This window comes from Hemitrygon akajei, chromosome 20, assembly GCF_048418815.1.
Source record: "Hemitrygon akajei chromosome 20, sHemAka1.3, whole genome shotgun sequence".
NCBI lineage: Eukaryota > Metazoa > Chordata > Chondrichthyes > Myliobatiformes > Dasyatidae > Hemitrygon > Hemitrygon akajei.
The window spans coordinates 34,256,047-34,279,916 of record NC_133143.1 but is presented as its reverse complement, the minus strand read 5'-3'; the positions used below and the strand labels follow the sequence as shown (position 1 = coordinate 34,279,916).

At 40.0% G+C, this 23,870-nt stretch overlaps 1 protein-coding gene across 3 annotated transcripts in view; it reads right to left on the bottom strand.

Moving 5' to 3' along the window:
• Positions 1–13,946, bottom strand: part of exoc3 (exocyst complex component 3) — a 28,072-nt gene extending 14,126 nt beyond the window's left edge. The window contains exons 1-5 of one of the 3 annotated variants that reach the window (XM_073024133.1): positions 13,805–13,946; positions 10,060–10,107; positions 7,210–7,367; positions 6,153–6,372; positions 1,752–2,433 (exon numbers count right to left, since the gene is read on the bottom strand). In XM_073024133.1, coding sequence (XP_072880234.1) covers positions 1,752–2,433; positions 6,153–6,372; positions 7,210–7,353 — 1,046 coding nt within the window. In that variant the 5' untranslated portion in view covers positions 7,354–7,367; positions 10,060–10,107; positions 13,805–13,946. Of the gene's footprint in view, positions 1–1,751; positions 2,434–6,152; positions 6,373–7,209; positions 7,368–10,059; positions 10,108–12,968; positions 12,992–13,804 lie in introns of those variants that run through there. The other 2 variants (XM_073024134.1, XM_073024135.1) reach the window with 2 other exon arrangements.
• Positions 13,947–23,870: the final 9,924 nt, after the last annotated feature.

Here is a 23,870-nt window from a genome sequence, read left to right as displayed (position 1 = left end):
GAGGCAACCGACAGGGAGTTCACGGACAGATTGACCCGGCTGACGACGAACATTGAAAAACTGACTAACTCTGTTGCATTAATAAAGCACCTTGTTAAATGTATAAAACATGTCTTCATCAGTTTTAACTTGTATTTCCATACAATGTTACATTAGGCTGTTACACATCTATTGTCAGAGAAGTACTTGCATAAATAGGTAAACCACCTTCATACGAGCAAGGACAGAAATCAGGGCAAAGTGAGTATACTTATTTATTCAGTAAGTTATGGGTCAAAGTATTTGGTGAATACATTTCTAACTCTTCTGGCATCAGTCTCGTTGCCATCTCTTCTGAAATTGTTAGGTTGCGTTCAAAAAAACAATGAAATGGCGTGCTGCCGTCTGACAGCGTTTTCAGATTTCTCCGGTTACCCCGTCCACATTGCTCCGGCCAATCTGCCGTTTTCAAAAATACACTCTTTGGAGAGCGTTTCTGAAAAGCTCTGGTTTCGTGGGACGAAAATGCCGATTTAGCGTGGATGGAGGGTAAAAACGAAGAGAAAAAGCTTCAGTTACGGATTTATCCGGTGTAGTGTGGACGTAGCCTCAGTCACCGGAGAAGAACGGCACTTGTAAGAGAGACTACTGTGATGCCAACAGTCACTCTGTGTGAGATGCAGAAATCAGTGGCTGCAACTGGAGATGAAGGTCATGGCTGTACAATCTTCAAGACCTTACATAAAAAAGGTGTTTATGTAAGAGAGGTAAGGTAGAAGCCCTGGCTTTAAAAAAAAAAGCATATCCTTGCCCTTAAAGACTTTGAAAAGCATCACTTAGAAAATACTGTAAGAATATGGAAGGTCTTTGCCTCAACACTATGTGGTATGTGTGTTGTAAATCTAATACTGTATCAGCCAGGTAACACCATCCTTACTGTAAAGTATGATGGAAGTAACATCATGCTATAGAGATGCTTTTCAGCAGTAAGGACTGGAAATCTGGTCAGGACTGATGGGATGATGAATGCTGCTAAGTACAGAGATTGTGGATAGCCTCTGCCAGAAAATATTAACTGGGGAGGAAGTTTGTCTTTCAGCAGGACAACAACCCAAAGCACACTGCCAGAACAACCGGGGAGTGACTTCAAATGAAAAAAAATTGATGTCCCTGAGTGGCCTGGTCAGAGTCCTGACGTTAATCCAATTGAACATCTCTGGCAAGACCTCAAGATTGCTGTCCACTGCTGCTCCCCAACTAACCTGATAGAGCTTGAGCAATTTTGCAAGGAGGAATAGGAAAATTTTGCTCCACCACATTGTCCAAAGCTACCAGAGACTTATTCAAAAAAACACTACTGGCTATAATAGCTGTGAGAGGTGATTCACCCAAGTGCTGAGCAAAGATGGATTAATACTTTTGGATTGCTGACACATCCGTTTTTGAATTTTGAATTTTTCCATGCTTTACTATTTTCCCTGTTTTTTGGTCTTTACCGTGAAAAAAGAACCATGTGATTCACAAATAAAAAAATCTCAGTTCAATTGATAAAAATTCTTGGTTGTTATACTGATTCACATGAACAAAGGATTGGAGGCAGAATACCTTTACAAGGCACTATATTATCCTTCTCAACTCCATTCTCCTGACTTCTCCCTGTAACCTTTGACTCCCTTACCAATCAAGAACCTATCAACCTCCGCTTTAAATGAATGGTGTTCTTCTGTATTGCAAAAGAACGATGTCAAGCAGTGCAAAAAACAAATTCTCACCTCTTGTATGTATTTAGAACCCAAGTCAGAAGAGAAACAATTTCATTTGCCTCTAGATCCTCAGAAGCAAGTTCTTCCACACGTGCCACCAGTGCCTCATGGTACAAACTCTGAAGCTTTTTGAAGATGTTGTAGTGAGGGGGAAAACACTGCGCCATCAAGTTCTTCATAACTAGCAAGTCATCAAGAACATATTTGCGTGTGAGCTCCAAGTGACGCACAAGCCACATTTTATCTAACTCTCGTGTATCAGACTGACTGGCTTCAATCCGATTTGCAACAGTATGTTCTAAAACTGCAAACAATTTGTTTTTCCACTTTTTTGGTCTGCCAGGAGGAATGAACCCAGTCTGCTTCTGCCGGTCAAGCATTCTCTTATCAATTTTTTCTTCTCGCTCAATGATTCGAACCATTGAGACAAGCTGGGCAGGATCACTGCGGACTGTTACTGAGGACCTTTGCACCAGCATCCAAATTTGCTTCCCCATTTGCTCAGAGAGGTTCTGCACCTCAGTGAAATAGGCCTGAATTAGTTTCATATCATGCGTATTCTTGCTATCCATACGATATTGCTCATACATGAGATCATCACGGGAGCACTCCAGGTCCATCAGCTTTCGGTGAGCTAAAAGCAATTCTCCACGTTCAATTAGTTCATAGGCCTCTTGCACAATCTCTGGAACTGAAAACAGATAAGTAATAATAGTTGGCACGTTGTTGTAGGATTAGCAATAATAGCGCTGGGAAATATGGTTAATGTTCAAAAGTACCTTCTATTAATGATCATAATTTCAAAGTAGTTTATAACATTTGTAAACTACTATGGTTACAAGAGCTCACAATATATTTTCTCAAGCAGAGGACTGAAGTTGGGACATTTTAAATTCAAAACCCTGAAACTAATGGATCAAATAAACTGTTACTGCCGTGCTAGCCTATATGATGTTATATTTAAATAAGTAATAACAAGCAATATAAAATAAAGAAGCATCTCCTATTCCCAAGTAACTTATGGCAGTGACCAGAGCTCACCGTTTTATCCCTTGCTGATCAGTGGTGTTTCTAGGATGTGGAAGAATGTAACAGTAAAAACACAATTTACACAATTTGCATGTGGAGACTATCAAATCTTGCTCTTATTTTAAGAATTTTTCCCACAAATTCTTTGTGAGTTAAGAATAATGGTTCATATGCTTACCACATAAAACTTGGCAAATTTTTAAGTAAATTGCAAATAAATACATTTATAAATTACTATTTAGTTTTAGATGGAATACCATTTCCAATTTAAACTCTGGGAAGTGTGCAGAGATTAATTTGAATGATGGATTTTGCTTCCAAGGAGAAATTAAAGTAGGAATTAATCTACTAAGAATAAGGTTACAGGAAGATTTAAGGTGACCAAAGCTAGGAGCTGAAGAGCCAGAATATTCAATATTTGGAGTGCACAGGCAAAGAGGCAAATGAGGTGGGGTGGCATTGTTAGTAGAGGATGAGAAAACAAAAGCATAAAGAGAAAGGTTAGAGAAAATAAAATGGAATAATTAAACAAATACTTTATGACTTTACAGAAGAGGACACAAATTTGAAACATCAAGACAAATGTGGGGGGAGTGACCAGTTCCCAGGGAGGGGACAGGAGTGGCTGCCCTCGGGGGGGGGGGGGGCAGGGGCTGCTGGTTCGATCTGTGCTTAAGCTTCAGCTATTTAAAATTTATATGACTCTATATGGTATGTCTAACATTGCTGACAAGATAAACGTGAAGTGGGAAATACAGAGTAAATAAAGCACAACAAAAAAAAAAGCAAAACTAAGAAAAATGTGAAGACAGTAAGACCATAAGACATAGGAGCAGAACTAGGCCATTTGGCCCATCAAGTCTGCTCCACCATTCAATCAAGGCTGATCCTTTTTTTCTCCTCCTCAGCCCCATTTCCCAGCATTCTCCCCATAACCTTTGATGCCATGTCCAATTTCTGCCTTAAATACGCCCAACAACCAGGACTCCATAGATGCACGTGGCAACAAATTCCACAAATTTACCACCCTCTGGCTAAAGAAATTTCTCCACATCTCTGTTTTGAATGGATGCCCCTCTATCCTGAGGCTGTGCCCTCTTTTCCTAGACTCTCCAACCATGGGAGACATGCTTTCCACATCTACTCTGTCTAGTCCTTTCAATATTTGAAAGGCTTCAATGAGATCCCCCCCATCCTTCTAAATTCCAACGAGTATAGACCTAGAAACATCAAATGTTTCTCATATGATAACCCTTTCATTCCTGGAATCATCCCTGTGAACCTCCTCTGGACCCTCTCCAATACCAGCACATCTCTTCTAAGATGAAGAGCCCAAAACTGTACACAATGCTCAAGGTGAAGCCTCATCAGTGCTTTATAAAGCCACAGCATTACATCCCTGCTCCTGTATTCTAGACCTCTTGAAATGAATGCTCCATTGCATTTGTCTTCCTCACCACCGACTCAACCTGCAAGTTAACTGTGAGTGTGCTCTGCACAAGGACTCCCAAGTCCCTTTGCAACCCAGAATTTTGGATTTTCTCCTCATTTAGAAAATAGTCTGCACCTTTATTTCTACTACCAAAGAGCATGACTATGCATTTTCCAACATTATATTTCATTTGCCACTTTCTTGCCTATTGTCCTAATCTGTCCAAGTCCTCCTGCAGCCTACCCATTTCCTCAACACTACCTGCCCCTCCACCAATCTTCATATCATCTGCAAACTTGGCAACAACTTTCATCATCTAAATCATTTATAGACAGCATAAAAAGAAGTGGACCCAACACTGACAATGTTATTTAAATAGTGATAGATTGAATAAATACTGTTACACAAAGGAATCCAGGTATTTTAGTGCACTAATCAATGAAAACTTTCAATCTACATTAGTGAGATGGCCAGCAATAACTTTCAAGTACAGGAGGAACAAGGATGTCCTGCTATAATCAAACAGCATCTTGGTGAAGTCATATCTTGTGCCATGTCTGCAGTTATGGTCTTCTTACCAAAGGAAAGAAACATCATCTACAAAGGGATTGCAACAAAGGTTCATTACAAAGAGTTTTAGGGTGGCAGCTCTGTTATATGAGGAAAGAATGGGTTAACTAGACCTATATTTACTAGAGTTTAGAAAAGTGAGAGCAGATTTCATAAGCATTCAATATTCTGAGAGGCTAGACAGAGTGGAGGCAAATTTCACGTTTTCCTTGGTTGAGTATTCTAGAGCAAGAGGACAAAGTCAGAGTAACAGAGAAGGCATTTAATGCGGAAGAAAGAAATCTATTCCCTCATCAGAAGGTGAACCTGTGGGATTCTGCAGAGTGGAGCCTAAGCCTCCGAAAAGATAAAATAACTAGAAAGATTAATAGATGCAAAAGGCATCAACGTGCAGAGGAATATCATATTAAAACAGAAGTGATTGTGCTGAATGGTTTCTCAAAGGACCAAACAGACCACTAATGCTTCCATTTATTATGTTCCCAAAACATAACCAAAGCTCCCACATTTAAGGTAGCAGGATCAGAATGGAAAACGGAACTCTACACAAAAAAAGCACAATAATCTGGAATTACTTGATTGAAGGAAGGCTAATGAAAACAAATTCAATAGTAATTGATTAAATGGATTTGAATATTTGCCTGGGGAAAAGGATTGTGGGTAAGTGGGATTATTTGAATAGCTCTTTCAGAAAGGCATACTATTCAATATGCTATGGCCCCTTATTTTGTAAATTTTATGATGTAGTGCTACAAACAGAACAAAATCTATGTGCATTATCTTCAACACAAGAGATTATGCAGATGCTGGAAATCTAGAGCAACACACAAAAATGCTGGAGGAACTCAGCCATCAGGCAGCGGCAATGGAGAGAAATAAACAATCAACACTTCAAGCTCAGGCCTCTCACCAGGACTGGAAAGGAAAGAAGACGCCAGAATAAGGTAGGAGAAGGAAAGCAGTACAAACTAGCAGCTGATAGGTAAAAACAGGCAAAGAAGGTGGTGGGTGACTGGGGGAAGGGGGGATGAAGTGAGAAGCAGGTGGAAGAGGGAAAGGGCTGAAATAGTAATCTGATAGGAAAGGACAGACGACCATGGAGAAAAAGAGGGGGGGGGACCAGGGAGGAGGTGACGGGCAGGTGAGGATGGCAGAGACAATACTTCAAAATAATTTCATTTGCCATAAGGTATTTAAAACATATTGATATCACGAATGTCATTTAGAGAAAAAAACAATTCAGTTAGAAGAAAAATTGCACTAATCCACAAGGTGCTCTCACCCCAAACTACCTCACTACCCACCACCACACCCCAAACAATCTCATTTGCAATTTTACATGAATGGGCATTCAAGGATGTCTAAATGATAGAAATTACCCGAAAAAATGTTCTTCAGGTTTTCAACAGCAGCTGCCAGCTGGCTATGTTGAACCACAGCATCTTTCACATCCTTCAGGTTCTCTATTGTGTTAATGCTTTGTCTCCAGTCCTTACTGACATCTGCCAAGGAATGCTGGATGTCCTTAACATCATTCAGAGCACTGTGAAGCTGACTGAGCCCAGTCCGTACTCCATCCAGCTGAGACTGAATAGCTGCCTGAAAGATAATTAAGAAATGTATGCAAGGACAGAGACAAAACTAATTCCAGAGCTCGTGGAGAAAAAAATTCAAAGCTTAAAGGTACCACAAATTAGCCTAATTTCTGACCAGTTTGATGTTCACATACATACAATTCTGAGTATTACACACAAAATGATGCATTTTTCCATTCATCTGCACAAAGCTATATATACACACACATATTAGCAGAAACACCCTTTTCACATGATATAACTTCTGCATGATTTAAGGCTAAGCAACTTCTTGATCATTTGTGCATTAAGCATTAACAATGAAGCACGGAAAAAAATACAAACCACAAAATAAAAATCATCCAGGTGCATTTAAAATTTAGATTATCTTAAACATAATTAGCCTGCAATTGTAATTAGAGGCATAAAAATGGCAACTTTCATTAAAAATATTCTTATTAAATAAGAACAAATACTGAACAAGTTAAATTGTACTGTACAGCAATTAAGCAACTTAAGTATTTAAACTATACTTTATCCACCTAAAGCAGCTTTTAAGTGGATTTTATTAAAATCAGAAAATATTTATTATTTAAACAAAATATCAAAAGCAAGACAATCTGTTAAGATAGTGAAATAGCATTAAGAAATACCTGGACTAAAGTCCTGAATTTGTTGCTTTTTGTCAATGTTGCCCCATTGGTGGAAAATATCAGACCTTCAGTCACATTTGACACAGAAAATTGACTAGTTACTGGTAAAGTTACTGTTTATATAGCAATGCAATAGTCACATTTGAGACTTTTGTTTCTGTTATATGCAGATGCAAAATGAATGGTTCCTCTTCACACAGTGTACATACCTTTAGTCTGGCTTCCACAGAGGCCTTCTTCCGAGCTTCTCGTCTGCGATACTGCTCGACTTTGTCCAGCTGATCAGGTCGCTGAAGCATTCCAGCCACTCGCTGCGCAGCTGTCGACACAGCCTCCCTATCAGTCTCCTCCATGTTCACAAAGTCTACTGCAAGAGCATTTACATCTTTAGGGGTATTTAAGTCAAAGTATATTTTATATATTCTAATACTTTTTTACTACATGCCATTTCATTTAACCTTTCGTTTTCTGCATGTCTCCCACTGGGAAAAAAAAGCTCTTTATGATTGCGCATTGGGTTAGGCACCAACAGGCAGACCTGTCCTTTGCATCCGATATCCAACAAGCCAAACTTGAAAAGCACAGTAAACTGCTTACAATAGTGCCGCGGGAGCGGATTCTAGTTTATACTCACAAAGGCCAAAAACTTTCCTGAAGCTCCTTGAACATTTTTCCAGCTTAAAACCAAGCCACATTTAGCAAGTAAATGCCTAATTAACATATCAGAAGCTTTCTCAGATATGTTGTTGTTGACTCATGGCAACCTTATGGATGGGAAGTTGTCCACAGTGTTTTTGTGGCAAGACAAGGCAGTAGTTTGCCAGGCCTTTCTTCCATGCAGATAGTGCTTCTGCCCGGGTTGGGACCCGGCTGGATTCAAACTCAGGAGCATCCGCCTCGAAGTCCAGTGCTGATGCCACTACACCACTGGCCAGCCCTCCTTAGATATGTCACTTACAAAAACTGTTGTAGTCAGACCATTGCTTTCATCACTTTCACTCTTCCTCTGAGCAGCATGGTTCTCCTTTGATCCAACCAGAGGCACAGAGGCTGACACCAACACCCGTTTGCCCTCTATTCTGTACCGCACAGACAGTTCTGGCGTCACCCAGTACCTTTCTTAATTTGCTTTCAGTTGACTCTGGTGGATGAATCTCCAATATAGTCGTAGCTGTCTCAGCCACTCACATCCCCACAATGCTGCCCCTTCTGTTTTTAACCACGTGGCTTGTTGGTTGTTGTATATTATGAATGCCATTCCCACAGGAACTACCTTCTCACCAGTACAAGTTCTCAGTTGGATATCTGCAGGCTTCAGTTCAATATCTTTGAAATGCTGTCAAATCTGCATTGGTTTGGTGCACGTGAGTTCATGCCAAATGATAACACGATTTGTTCGGCCAGGACCATTTCTGTTTAGACGTTGCAATTTTATTCACTTTCATTCCAGATTGCAATACAATTGTATCTCTGCATTTCCATTGATACAGCTATTTCAACTGCCATTTTAAACATAAATTGGGCTTTAGTTAGGAGCTGTTTTTGAATGCTTTGTTAGATTCCACAAATTAAATGCTCTGTCAGTGCATCATTAAGCCCATTACCAAATGATGATGCTCAATCTCTTCAGTTCCGCCACATACACGGAAATGGACTCCTCTTCCTTTTGATTCTGCTTATGAAATCTAAAGCGGCCTGCAATCAATGATGTTTCTGGTTTTAAATGTTCCTGCATTATTTTTACGATACTGTATCAGCAAAGCTCAGTTAAACATTGAAGCAAACAGTATGCCTTTAGATCCAATATGCTCAGCAAAATTGGTACGTTTTCATTTGCTATTCCATTTGCTTTAAAATACTGCTCAATTCACTCCATATACAATATCCAGATACTTGTTGTGTAATGGAACATGTCAATCTTTCCGATTTAGACAGTCATTTCTACTCTTTTTTAAAAAATGATTATCATCCCGTTCTCACTGTTTATGAACTCATGAATTCTTCCGTTTTCTACCTTTTAAAATAAAACTCGATGGCATCTTCCCTTCTGAAGAATGCGTGCTGTGCTGCTTTTTGTTTAACCTTGAACATCACACTGCACTTCCACAGACAGGTACACGTCTCGGGTTCATTTTAAAAATACCTTGTTGCTACTTTTGGGTTTTGTACAATTGAAAACATTAAACTAATTAAAAGAAAGACACAGGAGCCAAGAAATGCGAGTCTTAGTTCATGTTTACTTTAAGCAAGGCACAAACAAATCACATGGTTGAGTATTGATGCATGCAATTCACTTATTTTTACATATAACCCGTAATGAATTACTTAAACAACCAAGAAGCTTAATCAAGTAAAATATTTACTATATTACTCAAATACTGAGATAAAAAACATATGTTCTTCTAATTCAACACTATCCTTAACTCCTTTAGTTAATCATCAATGGTGCATAAGACATTGGATAAAATAAGACAAAAATAAGACAATATAGAAAGGAAAGTAATTTTGTTTTCAAAACCAGCAATTTGCATTGTATAAAACAAAAGTACTTGTGAACCGTTCTTAAAAATTAGTGCATGATACACAGTTGCACTCACCCTCACTCAATCTACATTTTGTGGATAAATTGTTTTTAATTTTTTTCTCTGCTTGTAACCCAGTGTAAAAATAAATGCCTGCATTCATCAGCAAGATAATTGTACGTAACTTTATAATTCAGCTGGAGGAAAGTTCCTTTTTTCTTCCCATGCACTTCTGTTACAAACATTAAATTCCACACGTTGCTTCCAGTTAGTGTACCATATTCACATTAACAAGGTCAGAAGGCCCGCTGCAAATGACACCTTTGTTTGTACAATGGCTTCACACTGAAAAAATAGTCCACTAAGAATCACTGATTATAACTATTGTTTAAAAAAGATAACATTTTAAGATGCTCTGTGCTTTAGTAATTCCAAGTAACTCCAAAGATAATCGAGAATTACTTTTGTTTTAAATATAAAAATGTTGCACTGGTTTAGATCAAATAAGGTGTAAGATTTGCAATACATTACACTCACTTCAGTTTCCTGCTAATTTCTGGCGACTTCTGACGCTGCAGTTTCAACCTGTATTAGAAAAAACAGATGTCAATTATTTAATGCACATATAAAGCATTATTGCAATTTGAAATGCATGTTATCCTCTTTTTTTTGCTTCCAAATCTTGACTGTGCCATGATGTACAGGCTTCCTTTAAGCACTCACACTGTATTTAAAGTAGGAGCTTCATTCCACCTGTCTTGTAGTCTTTATTTTTTTTACAATAATCTGGCTTTCAAAGCTCAAGCCCAAATCAATGAACATTGTACTGTACCCAATTTTGCCCACTTTTTGTCAAGAGATGTGACAGAGCACTTAATAGATTAAAGAAAACCTCGCATGCCTGTTGTTGGAACGTCTTGGTTATTGTTTGATAGCAGCAGGGTGTGTGCTGCTGTGCTTCTCTCTTCCCAGTTAACTCAGAGTTGTAGACACATATTACAAAGTTTTACAAGCAGCTCACGTGTTCCATGGGGAAGGGTTGGAGGATAGGGGTGGGGTTACCCTTCTAGAAAATGAATGGCATCACAATTTTCATAAAGAGAAGTTGCATCATCTGCACATAAATCAAGAAACCCGAGTTGATAAAAATTAATTTAAAGCAGATTAAGTTTCCTTCCATCCTCACCACACACACATCCAAATTCCATGAGAACAAATTTTAAATTGCATCTTAAATTTTTGAGTAGTGATTAGTGAACTCTACTAAGGGAAACTTCCACAGTCCAAATGGCTGTAACACAGGGATTACCTGCAATATCATTCCTGAACATGCAAAAAAGCTTGTTAACGAAATACAAAAATGCATATAGACAAACACAAAGCACATCTGTGCACATTTTAGATAATAAAAATGATATTCTAGAAAAATGAATTTCTTCCTGCAATTATATTTCTTGTACACTCATTTTAAGTTGCCTTAATTGCAATAAATTTGTAATATGTCAGTTGGTAAAATTAAAAATCAAAATATGTTTGTAATAATCAGAATACAAAAAACATTAGGACAGTTCAGGCCCAGGGCCAGACAGGACAGACCTCAGATTCACTATGCTAAGACAAAAAAAATTCTATGCACATCAGTTTTAAATCTCTTGCCCCTTATTATGTAGTTAAATTCCAATGCTTGTGACTCTCCCACAAAAATGCTCATTCAATGCACAGGAAATAAAAGAGTTCTGAATGCAATCCAACCCATCATGCATATCAGTCGTCACTCCATTCACTGTGTTCACACTTCCCACAGCTAACATAATTAAGGACTTTTCTCACTCCAGTCATTCTCTCTGTCCCCCTCACCTGCTGGCAGAGATACAAAAGATTAAAAGCACATACAGTACCATCTGTATCAAGAGTGACTTCTATCAGGCACTTGAATGCACCTCTCATGTGAGAGATGAATTCCTGATCTCCCAATCCACATTGCCACAGTCCTTGCACGACATGTTTATCTGCACTGTACTTTCTCTGAAGCCGCAACACTACATTCTGCTTTCTGTTTGCTATTTACTATCACAATGTGCTTGTGTGTAGCATGTTCTGTCCCATGAGTAGCAAAAGTTTTCACTGTATCTCGGCCCATGTGACAAAATAGTAGACCAATGTTTACTACAATTATATCATAACCTCACTATGTTCATGTGTATTTTTAATAAAAAGTATCCATTCTTGCCCCCTTACCTGCTTATCCTTCTGCTCTCAGTAAACAGTGAGCATGCATGTTTCCCTACGTTTTTTGAGGTCTCACCATTGTCACACAATTAGAATAAACTGTAAATTGAATACTGCAAGGAAAGCCAAGGGCAACATAGTTCAGGATATTATAACCACAAATTAGCTTGGCTTGGTGGTATAATATTTTCAGTTTCGAAGGTAAGTAGGTTCAATAGCTGACAGAGCTTGAACGAATAAATTTGCTTGACATTTGAATTCGCCCTCTGGGGAGTGCATTCCTGGAAGTGAGAGGTTCCCAAGGAGAAAATAAACCAAGGGCATGTCCATCTGTTTATATGACATTAAGTCTCCTCAGTACCCTTTAAGAATGTCTTCTCCACTTTGCTGGTAACGAATAACTCATGAAAGAGCAATAAACTCAGTCCTTACTATTTACTAATCCACAGACTCACACACTTATGCACCTCGAGCCTTCCCCTGTCGTATCTACATATTGGGGGAGTTCTGCCTGCTACTTCCTAATAAAAGGACTGTGTAGCCAACCTTTCATTGATTCCTGACCAATAGACCATAATCAGTAAGGATAGGCAGCAACTCTCATGACCATGACCAGATTCTGCTCTAACTCCATCAATGTGTTTGCAAACGATGCCAAAGTTGACCGTACCTCAAGCAACAATGCAAGGTAGTACAGGAAGGAGATAAGAGAGTTTAGTAACATGGTGTCATGAAAACAACCTTCCCCTCAATGTCAACAAAAACACAAGAGCTGGTCACTGACTTCAGAAAGGGAATGTCAATGTCTAACAGCTGTGCTGAGGGTGAAAGGGTTAAGAGTCTCAAGTACCTAGGAGACCAGCAACAGCCTGTCCTGGTCCAACCATGTGGATGCCATGGCCAAGAAAACTCAGCAGCCTTAAGAAATCTGGCTTCTCCACATCAACCCTTACCAAGTGTTACCAATACACCATCGAACACATCCTATCTGGCCGGATACATTACAGCCTGGTACTGCAACCACTCTGCCAGTGACCTCATAAACAGCAGAGTTGTGGGCACACCATACAGAAACCATCAGCCCCTCCATAGACTCTATCTATACTTCTCGCTGTCTCAGAACAGCAGCCAGCATAATGAAAGACTCACCACCCCAGGCATTCTCTGGTCTCCCCTCTCCCATTAGGCAGAAGATACAAAAGCATGAAAGCACCTACCACCAGGCTTAAGGTCAGCTTCTACCCTATTGTTATAATGATCCCTAGGAAAATAAGGTGGACTTCACATTCTACATCATTTGAAGGTTGCTGTGGAAACAAAGGAGATGCTCAGCAAGACCCCTCCCTCCCATCGCCATCGCAGTAATCTTAAAGTCTGCAGAACTATATTAATCATTTGAATACACTTATACACAAGATGTCCTAAGTGGTATCTTCATATTTTATTATCTGCTGGAAATGTGCGTTTCTATCACCTGCGAACAACGACTGTGCGTACAAAAACAATACACGGCAACGGAAAGCATAACATCCCAGGACCAAAACAACATGTAGTGCTGGACTCGGAAATTTTAACATAACGTTGGTTACTAACAAATTGCACGACGAGTCCCGCACAACAGAATTTGACAAGATGCGCAGAAATCTGAGAACGAGGAACAGCAATAAAATAACATCAGAAACTAAAACTCGAATGGACTGCAGCGATTATCAATGGAATTATAATCCACCCTAGTGCCAAAGGATGTAGTGGTACACACTGCGTTATGAGACCGTGACAATGTACTGTACAGTTATAACGCTGAAATGGCAACAACAGACTGCATTAGCAGATTTAGCCAGAGACGACACCGAAACGACTGCAGCTCCGCACGGCTCTACTGTCACACCAGAGGGCTCCCCTTCCACCAAACGCCAGAGACTGAGGCTGTCCTGTCCCTGTGGGGAATCTCCTTGGTCCCGCTTCTTTAACGAGGTCTCTCCCCGAAGCAGCAGGCCGCAGGTTCCCACCCAAACTCCGCCCCTCCCCACCCCTCCATTGCGAAGCCGCTCACCTGGCCGGCGCTGCAGACACCAGGCGCTGTGCATACGAGCTCAGTGGGAGATACAATAACGGGACGGAACGAAAGTCGGACTGACCAGGGCAGCGCTCAAAGCCCTGCCACACCAGCCGACACCTGTCCTTCCGGAAACCGCAGGGCCTGATGGGGGGCGTAGTTCGCACTGAACTGCAAGTCCCAGAATGCCCAGCGATAACATCCACTCGTTGCGGTCCGGTGGAACCAAGGCGTGTGTGTGTATTAATGTGTCAGGACATGAGGTTAGGCAACATGTTGGGAGCACTGCAATCGTAAGGTCTTCAGATTTGGTAGATGGAAAATGAATGGGCACATATCTTGCGTTGTTTAATGTGGAATATAATCCCGTGTACCCCTTTAAATCCATGACATCTCCAAGGAGAGGTAGTTCTGAAAGGAGGCGTCCATTATTAAGAACCTCATCATCCAGGACTTGCCTCTTCTCACTGTTACCGTCTGGAAGGAGGTACAGAAGCCTTAAGGCGCACACTCAGCCATTCAGGAACAGCTTCTTCCCGTCTGTCATCGGATTTCTAAACGGACATTAAACCCATGAACACTACCTCGCTTTTATTATTTCTGTTTTTAGCACTATTTTTGTTTAACTATTTGTTATACATATATACGTTAATTAATTTATTATTTCTATATTTATCATGTATTGCATTATACTGCTGCCGCTGTTAATAAATTTCTCGACATATGCCGGTGATACTAAACCTGATTCTGATTCCTCCATGGTTTCTGTGCCGGTGGTGTATTTAAGCCTTAAAAAAGATCAGGATGAAGAATGATTGAAGATCAGTTGCACGGGAAGTTCAAAAGATCCAGTGACAGGTCGTACAAGTGTTTCTATTTATGCTCCAAAGTTCCAGATGACTATATTTTAAGGAAAGATTATCAAAGAAAGTATCAGTATTCACGTCTGAGATGGTTGCTGTTATTTTAGCCTTGGAATGGGTCGAAGCAATCGCCCTGATAATGTATTTCTGTGCTATGAGTCATTCTCAGTCTTGACATCTATTAGAACAGGCATTTCAAATTGTAGGCCAGACATTTGTCTTGAGATTGGACAAATCTGTTGAGGCTGTAGGGTCTGGGCTTGTGTATGTGATGCACCATCAATAACTCTCAGAGACGGGAGACAAACGATAGGCTTTTATTAGCCGCAAACGTGACCACAACATCTTGGAGACTGAGGGAGGAGCAGTGCCTCCAATCGCCTTTATAAAGGGGTCTGTGTGAGGAGCCACAGGAGCAGTCCACAGAGGGGTGTGTCCAGACAGGTATACACATAGTTTACCACAGTATGTATTTCTTATGGGTGGTTAATGGATACAGGGTGGCTGTCATTCTTGCCAAGCAATCATTTTAAATTAAGGATATAAATGTAGTGGTGCTGTTCCACAAAGGAGAGATGAAAATCATAATTTAAAGGTTTATTCAATCACCGGCCACAAAGTTGAGATAAGGAAAAGAAAGGATGACATTTATATAAAATTTAGAGGATGGTGGGAACTTAACTCGGAGAAGGGTATAAAAAAGAGAGAAGTTACACTTAAAACATTTGCGTATTGGACATACTAGATTGAACAATTCCTTATTCAGAATTAATATGCATGATGCGGGCATTTGTAGGGAATGCAACATATATCGTTTGAATGCAGTTCCTATGCGGTGCAAAAGAAACATCTAATTGCTAAATTGATATCTTTGGGACAGGGACAGGTTAACATGGAAAATTCGTTAGCATGTACTGCCACTGTAATGTATGTAAGTGCGTATTTAACTTTCTGTAAACCGTTAGACTTTTTGATAATATTTGAGCTTTCAGAGGGGGCAGGGAGTTCAGCAGGTATACTTCCTGTCTCTTTGTTCCACACTCCAATCAGTAGGTGGCGGTAATGCACCTTATGTTGATCTGCCAACCACCAGTAAACTTTACAGGAAGGACTGTGTCTGTGCCAAGCTTTTACACCAACAATTCACCTTAGATGTATGAGAGTTACTCAGCTTCAAGCTGCTCCTCATGCAGTCTCTGTAAGGTCCTCCAGTATAAGACAAGCAAATTCAGATGAAAAGGCAGGATTCAGAACTTTAAATGTCCTTTTCCTACCAACCAATGTTGCTTGACCCAGTTGAGTTCCTCCAGCATACCCAATCTCTTGAACTTACAAATCAATGAGCCCCTCTTCCACATCAACGCACCCTTCACTGAAGCTTAGCGCAATGCACACACACACACGAAATGCTGGAGGAACTCATGCAGGTCATGGAAATGAATAACTAGTCAATGTTTTGGGTGATGCCCTTCATCAGGATTGGAAAGGAAGAGGGAAGAAGCCAGAATAAGAGGGTGATTTGATAGGAAGCTCAGGACAAAAAAGGAAGCAGGAAGAAGCCTTTCCGCTCCCCCTCCCTTTTTAATCCTGATGCAAGGTGACAGCCCAAACAAAAACGGCTGTTTATTCATTTCCATAGATGCTGCCTGACTTGATAAGTTCGTCCAGCAATTTGTGTGTGTTGTTCTGGATTTTCAGCACCTGCGGAATCTCTTGTGTTAGTGAGGCTTGGTGGGTTCCTGGCCTGAGTAGGCCATGGCATTTGCATGCTTAATAATGTATTCTAAAAGTGACCCCTACCCCCATTTCAAGCTCTTACCTCAGAGGAGTTCACCTGTTGGTCAAATGAAAAGATTCGTCTTCCTAGAAAAAGTTCAACCTCCCCACTGACTCTTGGTATACATGGGAGATAATAATTCGACGTAGAGAAAGGAGCATCTGGGATACCACTGAGCACCCACCCCTCGTGAAAGGAAACCTCTCTTCCTCAGTCTTCAAGTACACACCATCTCGAACCCACAGAATTGAAGTGGAACTCATCAAGTCAAGCCAACTCTTGATTTCAAGGGACTGCCTAAGAATATATAATATAAAAATTTGTAGAGGAAAATCTGAACATCAAAGGGATTAACACAGTTGGTGCATTTTCAGGGAAATGTGAAGCTGTTGCCTGGGAAATAAGTACCTTTGCATTAACATTTTTGTATTTAATTTATTTTAAGCTATGTTTAGATAGAATTTAAAGCCCCGAATCAAACCAGTGGTTAGATTGGACCAGGCATATGTTTATGGTTTAAGTAGACCTCAGCTCACTTTATCAGCAAATCTGTCTATTCTTTCACTCTTTAAATTTTTATCCAACCTCCTTTCAAAGCCATCCAAATGTGCGATTCACTTGGAATACACGTTGTTGTGGGTTATTCATTCTAAATACTGAGTTAATAGATTTTTATCAAGAAGCCCATGGTAACAATATATGGTCAATGTCTCAGATATAAGAGCAGAATTAGGCCATTTGTACAATTGAGTCTGCTCCACAATTTCATCATGGTTGATCCAATTTTCCTCTCAGCTCCAGTCTCCTGCCTTCTCCCCGTATCCCTTTGTGCCCTGACCAGTAGAATAATCTGTCACCCTCTGCCTTAAATGTACACAAAGACTTGGCCTCCACAGATACCCGTGTCAAAGAATTCCACAGTTTCACCACTCTCTAGCTAAAGAAATTCCTCCTCATCTCTGTTCTCAGAGGTCTCCCCTCTATTCTGAGGCTGGGTCCTTTGGTCTTAGACTGTCCCACCAAAGGAAACATCCTCTCCACATCCACTCTATCAAGGCCCTTCACTATTCGATAGGTTTCAACGAGGTTACCCCTCATTCTTCTGAATTCTACTGAATACAGGCCCAGAGCCAGAAAATGCTCTTCATAGGACAAGCCATTCAATCCTGGAATCATTTTTGTGAACCTCCTTTGAACCCTCTCCAGTTCCTGCACGTACTTTCTAAGATAAGGGGTCCAAAACTGCTTACAATACTCACAAGTGAGGCATCACCAGTGCTTTATAAAGTTTCAACATTGCATCCTTGCTTTTGTATTCAAGTCCTCTTGAAAGGAGTGCTAACATTGTATTTGTCTTCCTCACCACAGACTCAACCTGCAAGTAACCTTTAGGGATTTCTGCACAAGTACTCCCAAGTTCCTTTGAACCTCAGTTTTCTTGTATTTTATCTCCATTTAGAAAATAATCAACCCTTTCATTTCTTCTACCAAAGTGCATGACCATACACTTCCTGACACTATTCCATCTGTCGTTTCTTTGCCTGTTGTCTTAATCTGTAGCCTGTAGGGGAACTTTCTGTAGCCTGTCTACTTCCTCAAAGCTACCTGCTCCTTGACCTATCTTCATATTGTCTGCAAACTTTGCAACAAAGCCATCAATTCCATCATCCAAATCATTGACATATAACGTAAAAGGAATCAGTCCCAACGCAGACCCCTGTGGAACCCCACTAGTCACCAGCAGTCAACTAGAAAAGTCTCCCTTTATTCCCACTCTATGCCTGCTGTCAATCAGCCACTGCTTTATCTATGCTAGAATCTTTCCTATAATAACATGGATTTGTAGCTTGTTAAGCAACCTCATGTATTTTACAAAGATTCAAACCTTTATCCAACATCCCACTGATAAGTACGTAGAGTTTTGACTGAAGTGACTGATTTCAGGTACTGATTGTACTGGGAAATAAGAAGAGAAATAACTGGGAAATAACAATGAGTTCAACACTCCTTCATGGCCCTTTTCTGATTTGAGCTACTGTTGGAATGGGGCTTTACCCCAAAATATTTACTTACTTACTTTATTGTCACCAAACAATTGATACTAGAGCGTACAATCATCACAGTGATATTTGTTTCTGTGCTTTGCGCTCCCTGAAGTACAAATCAAAGTAAATATAATAAAAATTTAAATTATAAATCATGATTAGAAAATGGACAAGGGAAAGTAAGGTAGTGCAAGTCAGGTCCAGATATTTGGAAGGTACAGCCCAGATCCAGGTCAGGATCTGTTCAGCAGTCTTATCACAGTTGGAAAGAAGCTGTTCCCAAATCTAGCCGTACGAATCATGACTTTCAAATAAATATACAAAATAGGAGATGTGGGAAATGCAGCCTCAATCCTCTCCACCACTCTATAAGATCATAGCCAGATTTTTTTATGCCCAATAAAATGCTTAATTCACTGTAATCCAAGAATTTATCTGTCTTGACCAAGAATATCCTTAATGATTTACCATTGACACTCTCTTTGGTGCAGCATTCTAAAGATTAAGGAAGTCTTCCTCATCCTAAGAATTCCAATTTTTAGAGTCTTCCATCAGGGGGAGACATCTTCACACAATCTCTACTGCTTTAATGAAATCACCTTTCATTTAGCTAAGCAGAGAGCACAAAAGCTGCTCTGCCGATTCATAGGACAACCCCTTTACCTCAACAAAGATTAATTGAATCTTCACGGTGCTGCCTTATTGAAGTATCTTCTCTGCGAAATGACGAGACAGAAGCTGCAGGGGAACCTGGGTATGGATTCACACTTCCTGTTACTACAAGACAATCCTACACAAATACTCCATCCCCCATTCAGTGAAGACCAAAATTGCATTTGCCTTCCAATTATTTACTGCATCAGGGAGCTAACTTTAGATTTATTTTAATGAGGATCTGAGGTCTTTCTGAACTCAGCCATGGATAAACCCAAGCCCAACTGCGAAAGGAGCAGGTTTGGACATAGGGCTAGCAACTCAATCCTGTTAAAACACAGAGCTACAGACGCTCCAACATGAGCTCCAAAGCCTTCTGTCCTGGGAGAGGAAGGATCTCAGAAGATGACTTACACCTAGGGACAACTTGACCAGGACAGAGGACTCGGGCGCGCTGCTGTTGGGGGGCCTATGCCCCAGAAGGGATGATGGGCTTAGCTAAGTAAGTAAATAGGTCTTATTGAGCAACGGCAGCTAATAGTTTCACATCAATTAAATTATACTCTCCCATTCTTGGAGATACCTCATGGCAGATTTGAAATATGGAAAAAAATGTTGAACTCGAATGGGTCAAGGACAACGGAAGCAGACAGATCATTTTGTCTTTGTTCCTGTCACATGCTTGTAGATGGAGGCTGCCATTTTGTGGAGCTGTTTTACATCTTCCATTTTGTGTATTAATTATTTGGCTTGATCAGTGTTTTGGAGAAGACAAAAAGATGCTTCAGGTAATCTGGTGGACTAGAGATCATTTCCAAATAAGTTATTTGTGAGATGTTCTTTGGTTGAGTATAACATACATGTTTTTGACTGTTGGAGTCAGTATCTGTTGTGCATGAATCAAGCTCTTTGCTGATTGGAACAAAGAGCAATGAATTACCGATTGTCACTTGCTGGGAAAAGGCATTAATGGTTGCTGGCCTGGAGCAGAGCCAATAGAAGGCTGTTAAAGGTCAGCCAATGACACTGGAATGCTACATTTCAATTGTTAAGAAATGAATATAAAAGTGGACACTTAGATTGTGCTAGGAGCAATAACTCTGGAGAATCATCAACTCTGGGAACCCCCCCCCCCCCCCCATGCCATGAGATAGGAGAAGAAAGGATCAAAAGGATCCTCTCTGGTTTATAAATTGGAAAAATGGTCTGAGTGAGTATAGGTACAGAGGGAACTGTAGAATTCATGTTCTAAGTTGTTGACCTAGGGTCAACATAGTTACAGAACATTGTTATTTGTGCAGACAATAAAGTGCGAGCTTCAATTAATTATGAGTTGTGTAGTGCGTTTCCAAACCTAGTTCTGTTGACGAACGGTCAATATTGCCCATGCACAATACTACCTATGATCGTGGCTCAGTCTACAAGCAATGTCAAGGCATTGCTGATGGGGCTTAGGGAGTGGAACATGGAGCAATTTGCAAAATTTCTTCCTCAGCCTTTCCTGATGGGAGGTGGCAATTTTTCCACATCCTTGCTGAACTAGCAGAGGTGAATTTGGAAACTTGGGAGAATTTATGGGTATCAGTCCCTTTCCTCAATTACCTGCTATCTACCCTCTGGAGCAAACTAGCAAACCATTCATTTGCAGCAACATCTTTTCAGTGAACTGTCAATAGGCTGCATGTGCCATCAGTTCCAGGAATGTCTGCAACCCAAGAGGTTGTAAGGAATTTACAGCTAAGTTTGTGGTTTATTCTGAGCATTCCATACATGGTGATGTTTTGATCTCAGTCACATTGTTGAGTTCTTGTGCTTGATGGAACCCAGGCTTCCTCTTCATTGCTTTGGAAAATGAATGACCAATATCCAGTTTCTGACAGATGACAGCAATCAAATCAAGAACAACATTCACTGAAGCCTGTCAACAGTTAGTCAACACTTAATAATAGTCGTGGACCATGTAAGCAAGGAGCACGTAAGGAGAAAATAGAAATTAAAATCCATGCTACAGAAATAACCTTGAAAATAGAGAGAATAAAGGCAATTGGAAAAGGGGCATGGTGACTGGAACCTAAGAGTCAGATAGTGAACAGATCCAGCTGACAACTGGAAATTTGGAATGGAATGCTACCTGCACAATTTTAAATTGAATTTAAATATTAAAGTTTAATATTGAAGCTTAAAATCAAGATTAAATGTATTAATAAAGTTTAATGGTAAAGTTCCCCCATGTTAAATTTAGGATGAGGGAAAAACACCATCCAGCTCACGGGGAGAGGTAAATCCCAAGCCATCCTGCCAAGTGTCTTCTTACAGTGTCTTCATGGAAGCGATGACAGGTGATTGCCTGAAGTGATGAAAGTTTCTAAACAAATCAAACTCTTTAACAATTTGGCATCAAGCCTGAAATTTTCTCTTTATTTGGCCCCTTTTGCTTCTCTCACAGTTGTGTATAATGATATTGACACACTTTCACAGCTGCCACTTATCCCCAAGTACCAACTGTTCATGTCAGCGTTGACAAATGAATACCCAGAGCTCATGTGGCTTCATGATTTTTAAAGATACCTAATTAAGATAATGATTATTTTACAATTACCTCAGTAAAATAACAACTTGTTTGCCATGACAAGTCTTAGTTTTTTTTACCTTTAAACTGGATGACTCCAATGATGTAACCAAAACTACACCAAAGTAAACAATATGATCCAATGCTGCTGTTTGGTGGTACAGAAATTAGAGCAGCATTATTTTGTAAGTTTATTGTGAACATTGTAAACACTTTTGAGACTTTTCATGAGTTGCAATAATGCAAAAGAATGTTTATTGAACTATTGGATCATACGTTACCCTAGGAACGTTGATTTGAACTGACAGTGTAGCAGTTCAAACTGATTCATTGGCCAGAGGGCATATCAATACAAAAGAGGCTAAACAGGTCAAGTAAAGTCTAGTTAATTGTACAAATTAGAATAAAGAGTTGACAGCTAATAAATCAAGCAGCTTACTGAGTTGGTTATTTCTCTGTAATAGGCGAGTCTGTAATTACAAAAAGAAATGCAATTGTAGAATCGCTGTGGGTGGAGCTAAGGAACTGCAAGGGTAAAAAATACCCTCATGGGAGTTATATACAGACCCCCAAACAAAAGTAAAGATGTGGACTTCAAATTACAAATGGAGATAGAAAATGTATATTAAAAGGGCAGTGTTACAATAGTCACAGGGGATTTCAATGTGCAGGTAAATTGGGAAAAACAGGTTGGTTCTGGATCCCAAGTGGGGGAATTTCTAGGATGTCATTCAAGATGGCTTTTTAGAGCAGCTCATGGTTGAGTCCACTAGGGAATCGGCTATTCTGGATTGGGTGTTGTACAATGAACCGTAATTGATTAAAGAGCTTAAGGTAAAGGAACTCTTAGGGGAAGTGATCATAATATGATATAATTCACGCTGCAGTTTGAGAGGGAGAAGCTAAAGTCAGATGTATCATCATTACAGTAAAAGGAATCATAAAGGCATGGGAGAGGAACTGGCCAAAATTGATTGGAAGGGAACATTAGCCAGGATAATGGCAGAGCAACAAAGGCTGGAATTTCTGGGAACAATTCAGAAGTTGCAGGATATACACATCCCAAAGAAGAAGAAGTATTCTAAAGGCAGGATGACACAACTGTGGCTGACAAGAGAAATCAAAGCCAGCATAAAAAGCAAAAATACAGTATATAACAGAGCAAAAATTATTGGAAAGCTAGCAAATTGGGAAGCTTTTAAAAACCAAACGGAAGGCAACTAAAAAAGCCATAAAGAAGCAAAAGATGAAATATGAAAGTAAGCTAGCTAGTAATATTGAAAAGGATACAAAAAGTTTCTTCAGATATATAAAGTGTAAGTAAGAGGTGAGAGTAGACATCAGACCACTGGAAAATGATGCTGGAGAGGTAATAATGGGGGACAAAGAAATGGCAGAAGAACTGAATAAGTATTTTGCATCACTCTTCACTGTAGAAAACATTAGCAGTATGCTGGAAGTTTGAGAGTGTCAGGGACTAGGGAGAAGATTCTTGGGAACTTGAAAAGTCTTAAGCTAGAAAAGTCACCTGGACCAGATGGTCTATGCCACAGGGTTCTGCAAGAAGTGGCTGAAGAGATTGTGGAGGCATTAGTAATTATCTTTCAAGAATCAATTGATTCTGGCAAGGTTCTGGAGGAATGGAAAACTGCAAATGTCATTCCACTCTTCAAGAAGGGAGAGAGGCAGAACAAAGGAAATTATAGGCCAGTTCGTCTGACCTCAGTTGTTGGGAAAATATTGGAGTTGATTCTTAAGGATGTGGTTTTGGGATACTTGAAGGCACATGATAACATAGTCAGCATGGTTTCCTTAAGGGAAAATCTTGCATGGCAAATCTTTGGGAATTCTTTGAATAAATAACAAGCAGGATAGACAAAAGGATGCTGTGTGCTTGGATTTTCAGAAGAGCTTTGACAAGGTGCCACACATGAAGCTGCTTAACAAGTTAAGAGCCCTTGGTATTACAGGGAAGATACCAACATGGATAGAACATTGGCTGATTGGCAGGAGACAAAGAGTGGGAATAATTTTTGATTGGTTGCCAGTGACTAGTGGGATTCCACAGGGGTCTGTGTTGGTACTGTTTCTTTTTATGTTGCATGTCAATGATTTGAATGATGGAATTAATTGCCTTTTGCCCAAGTATGTGGGT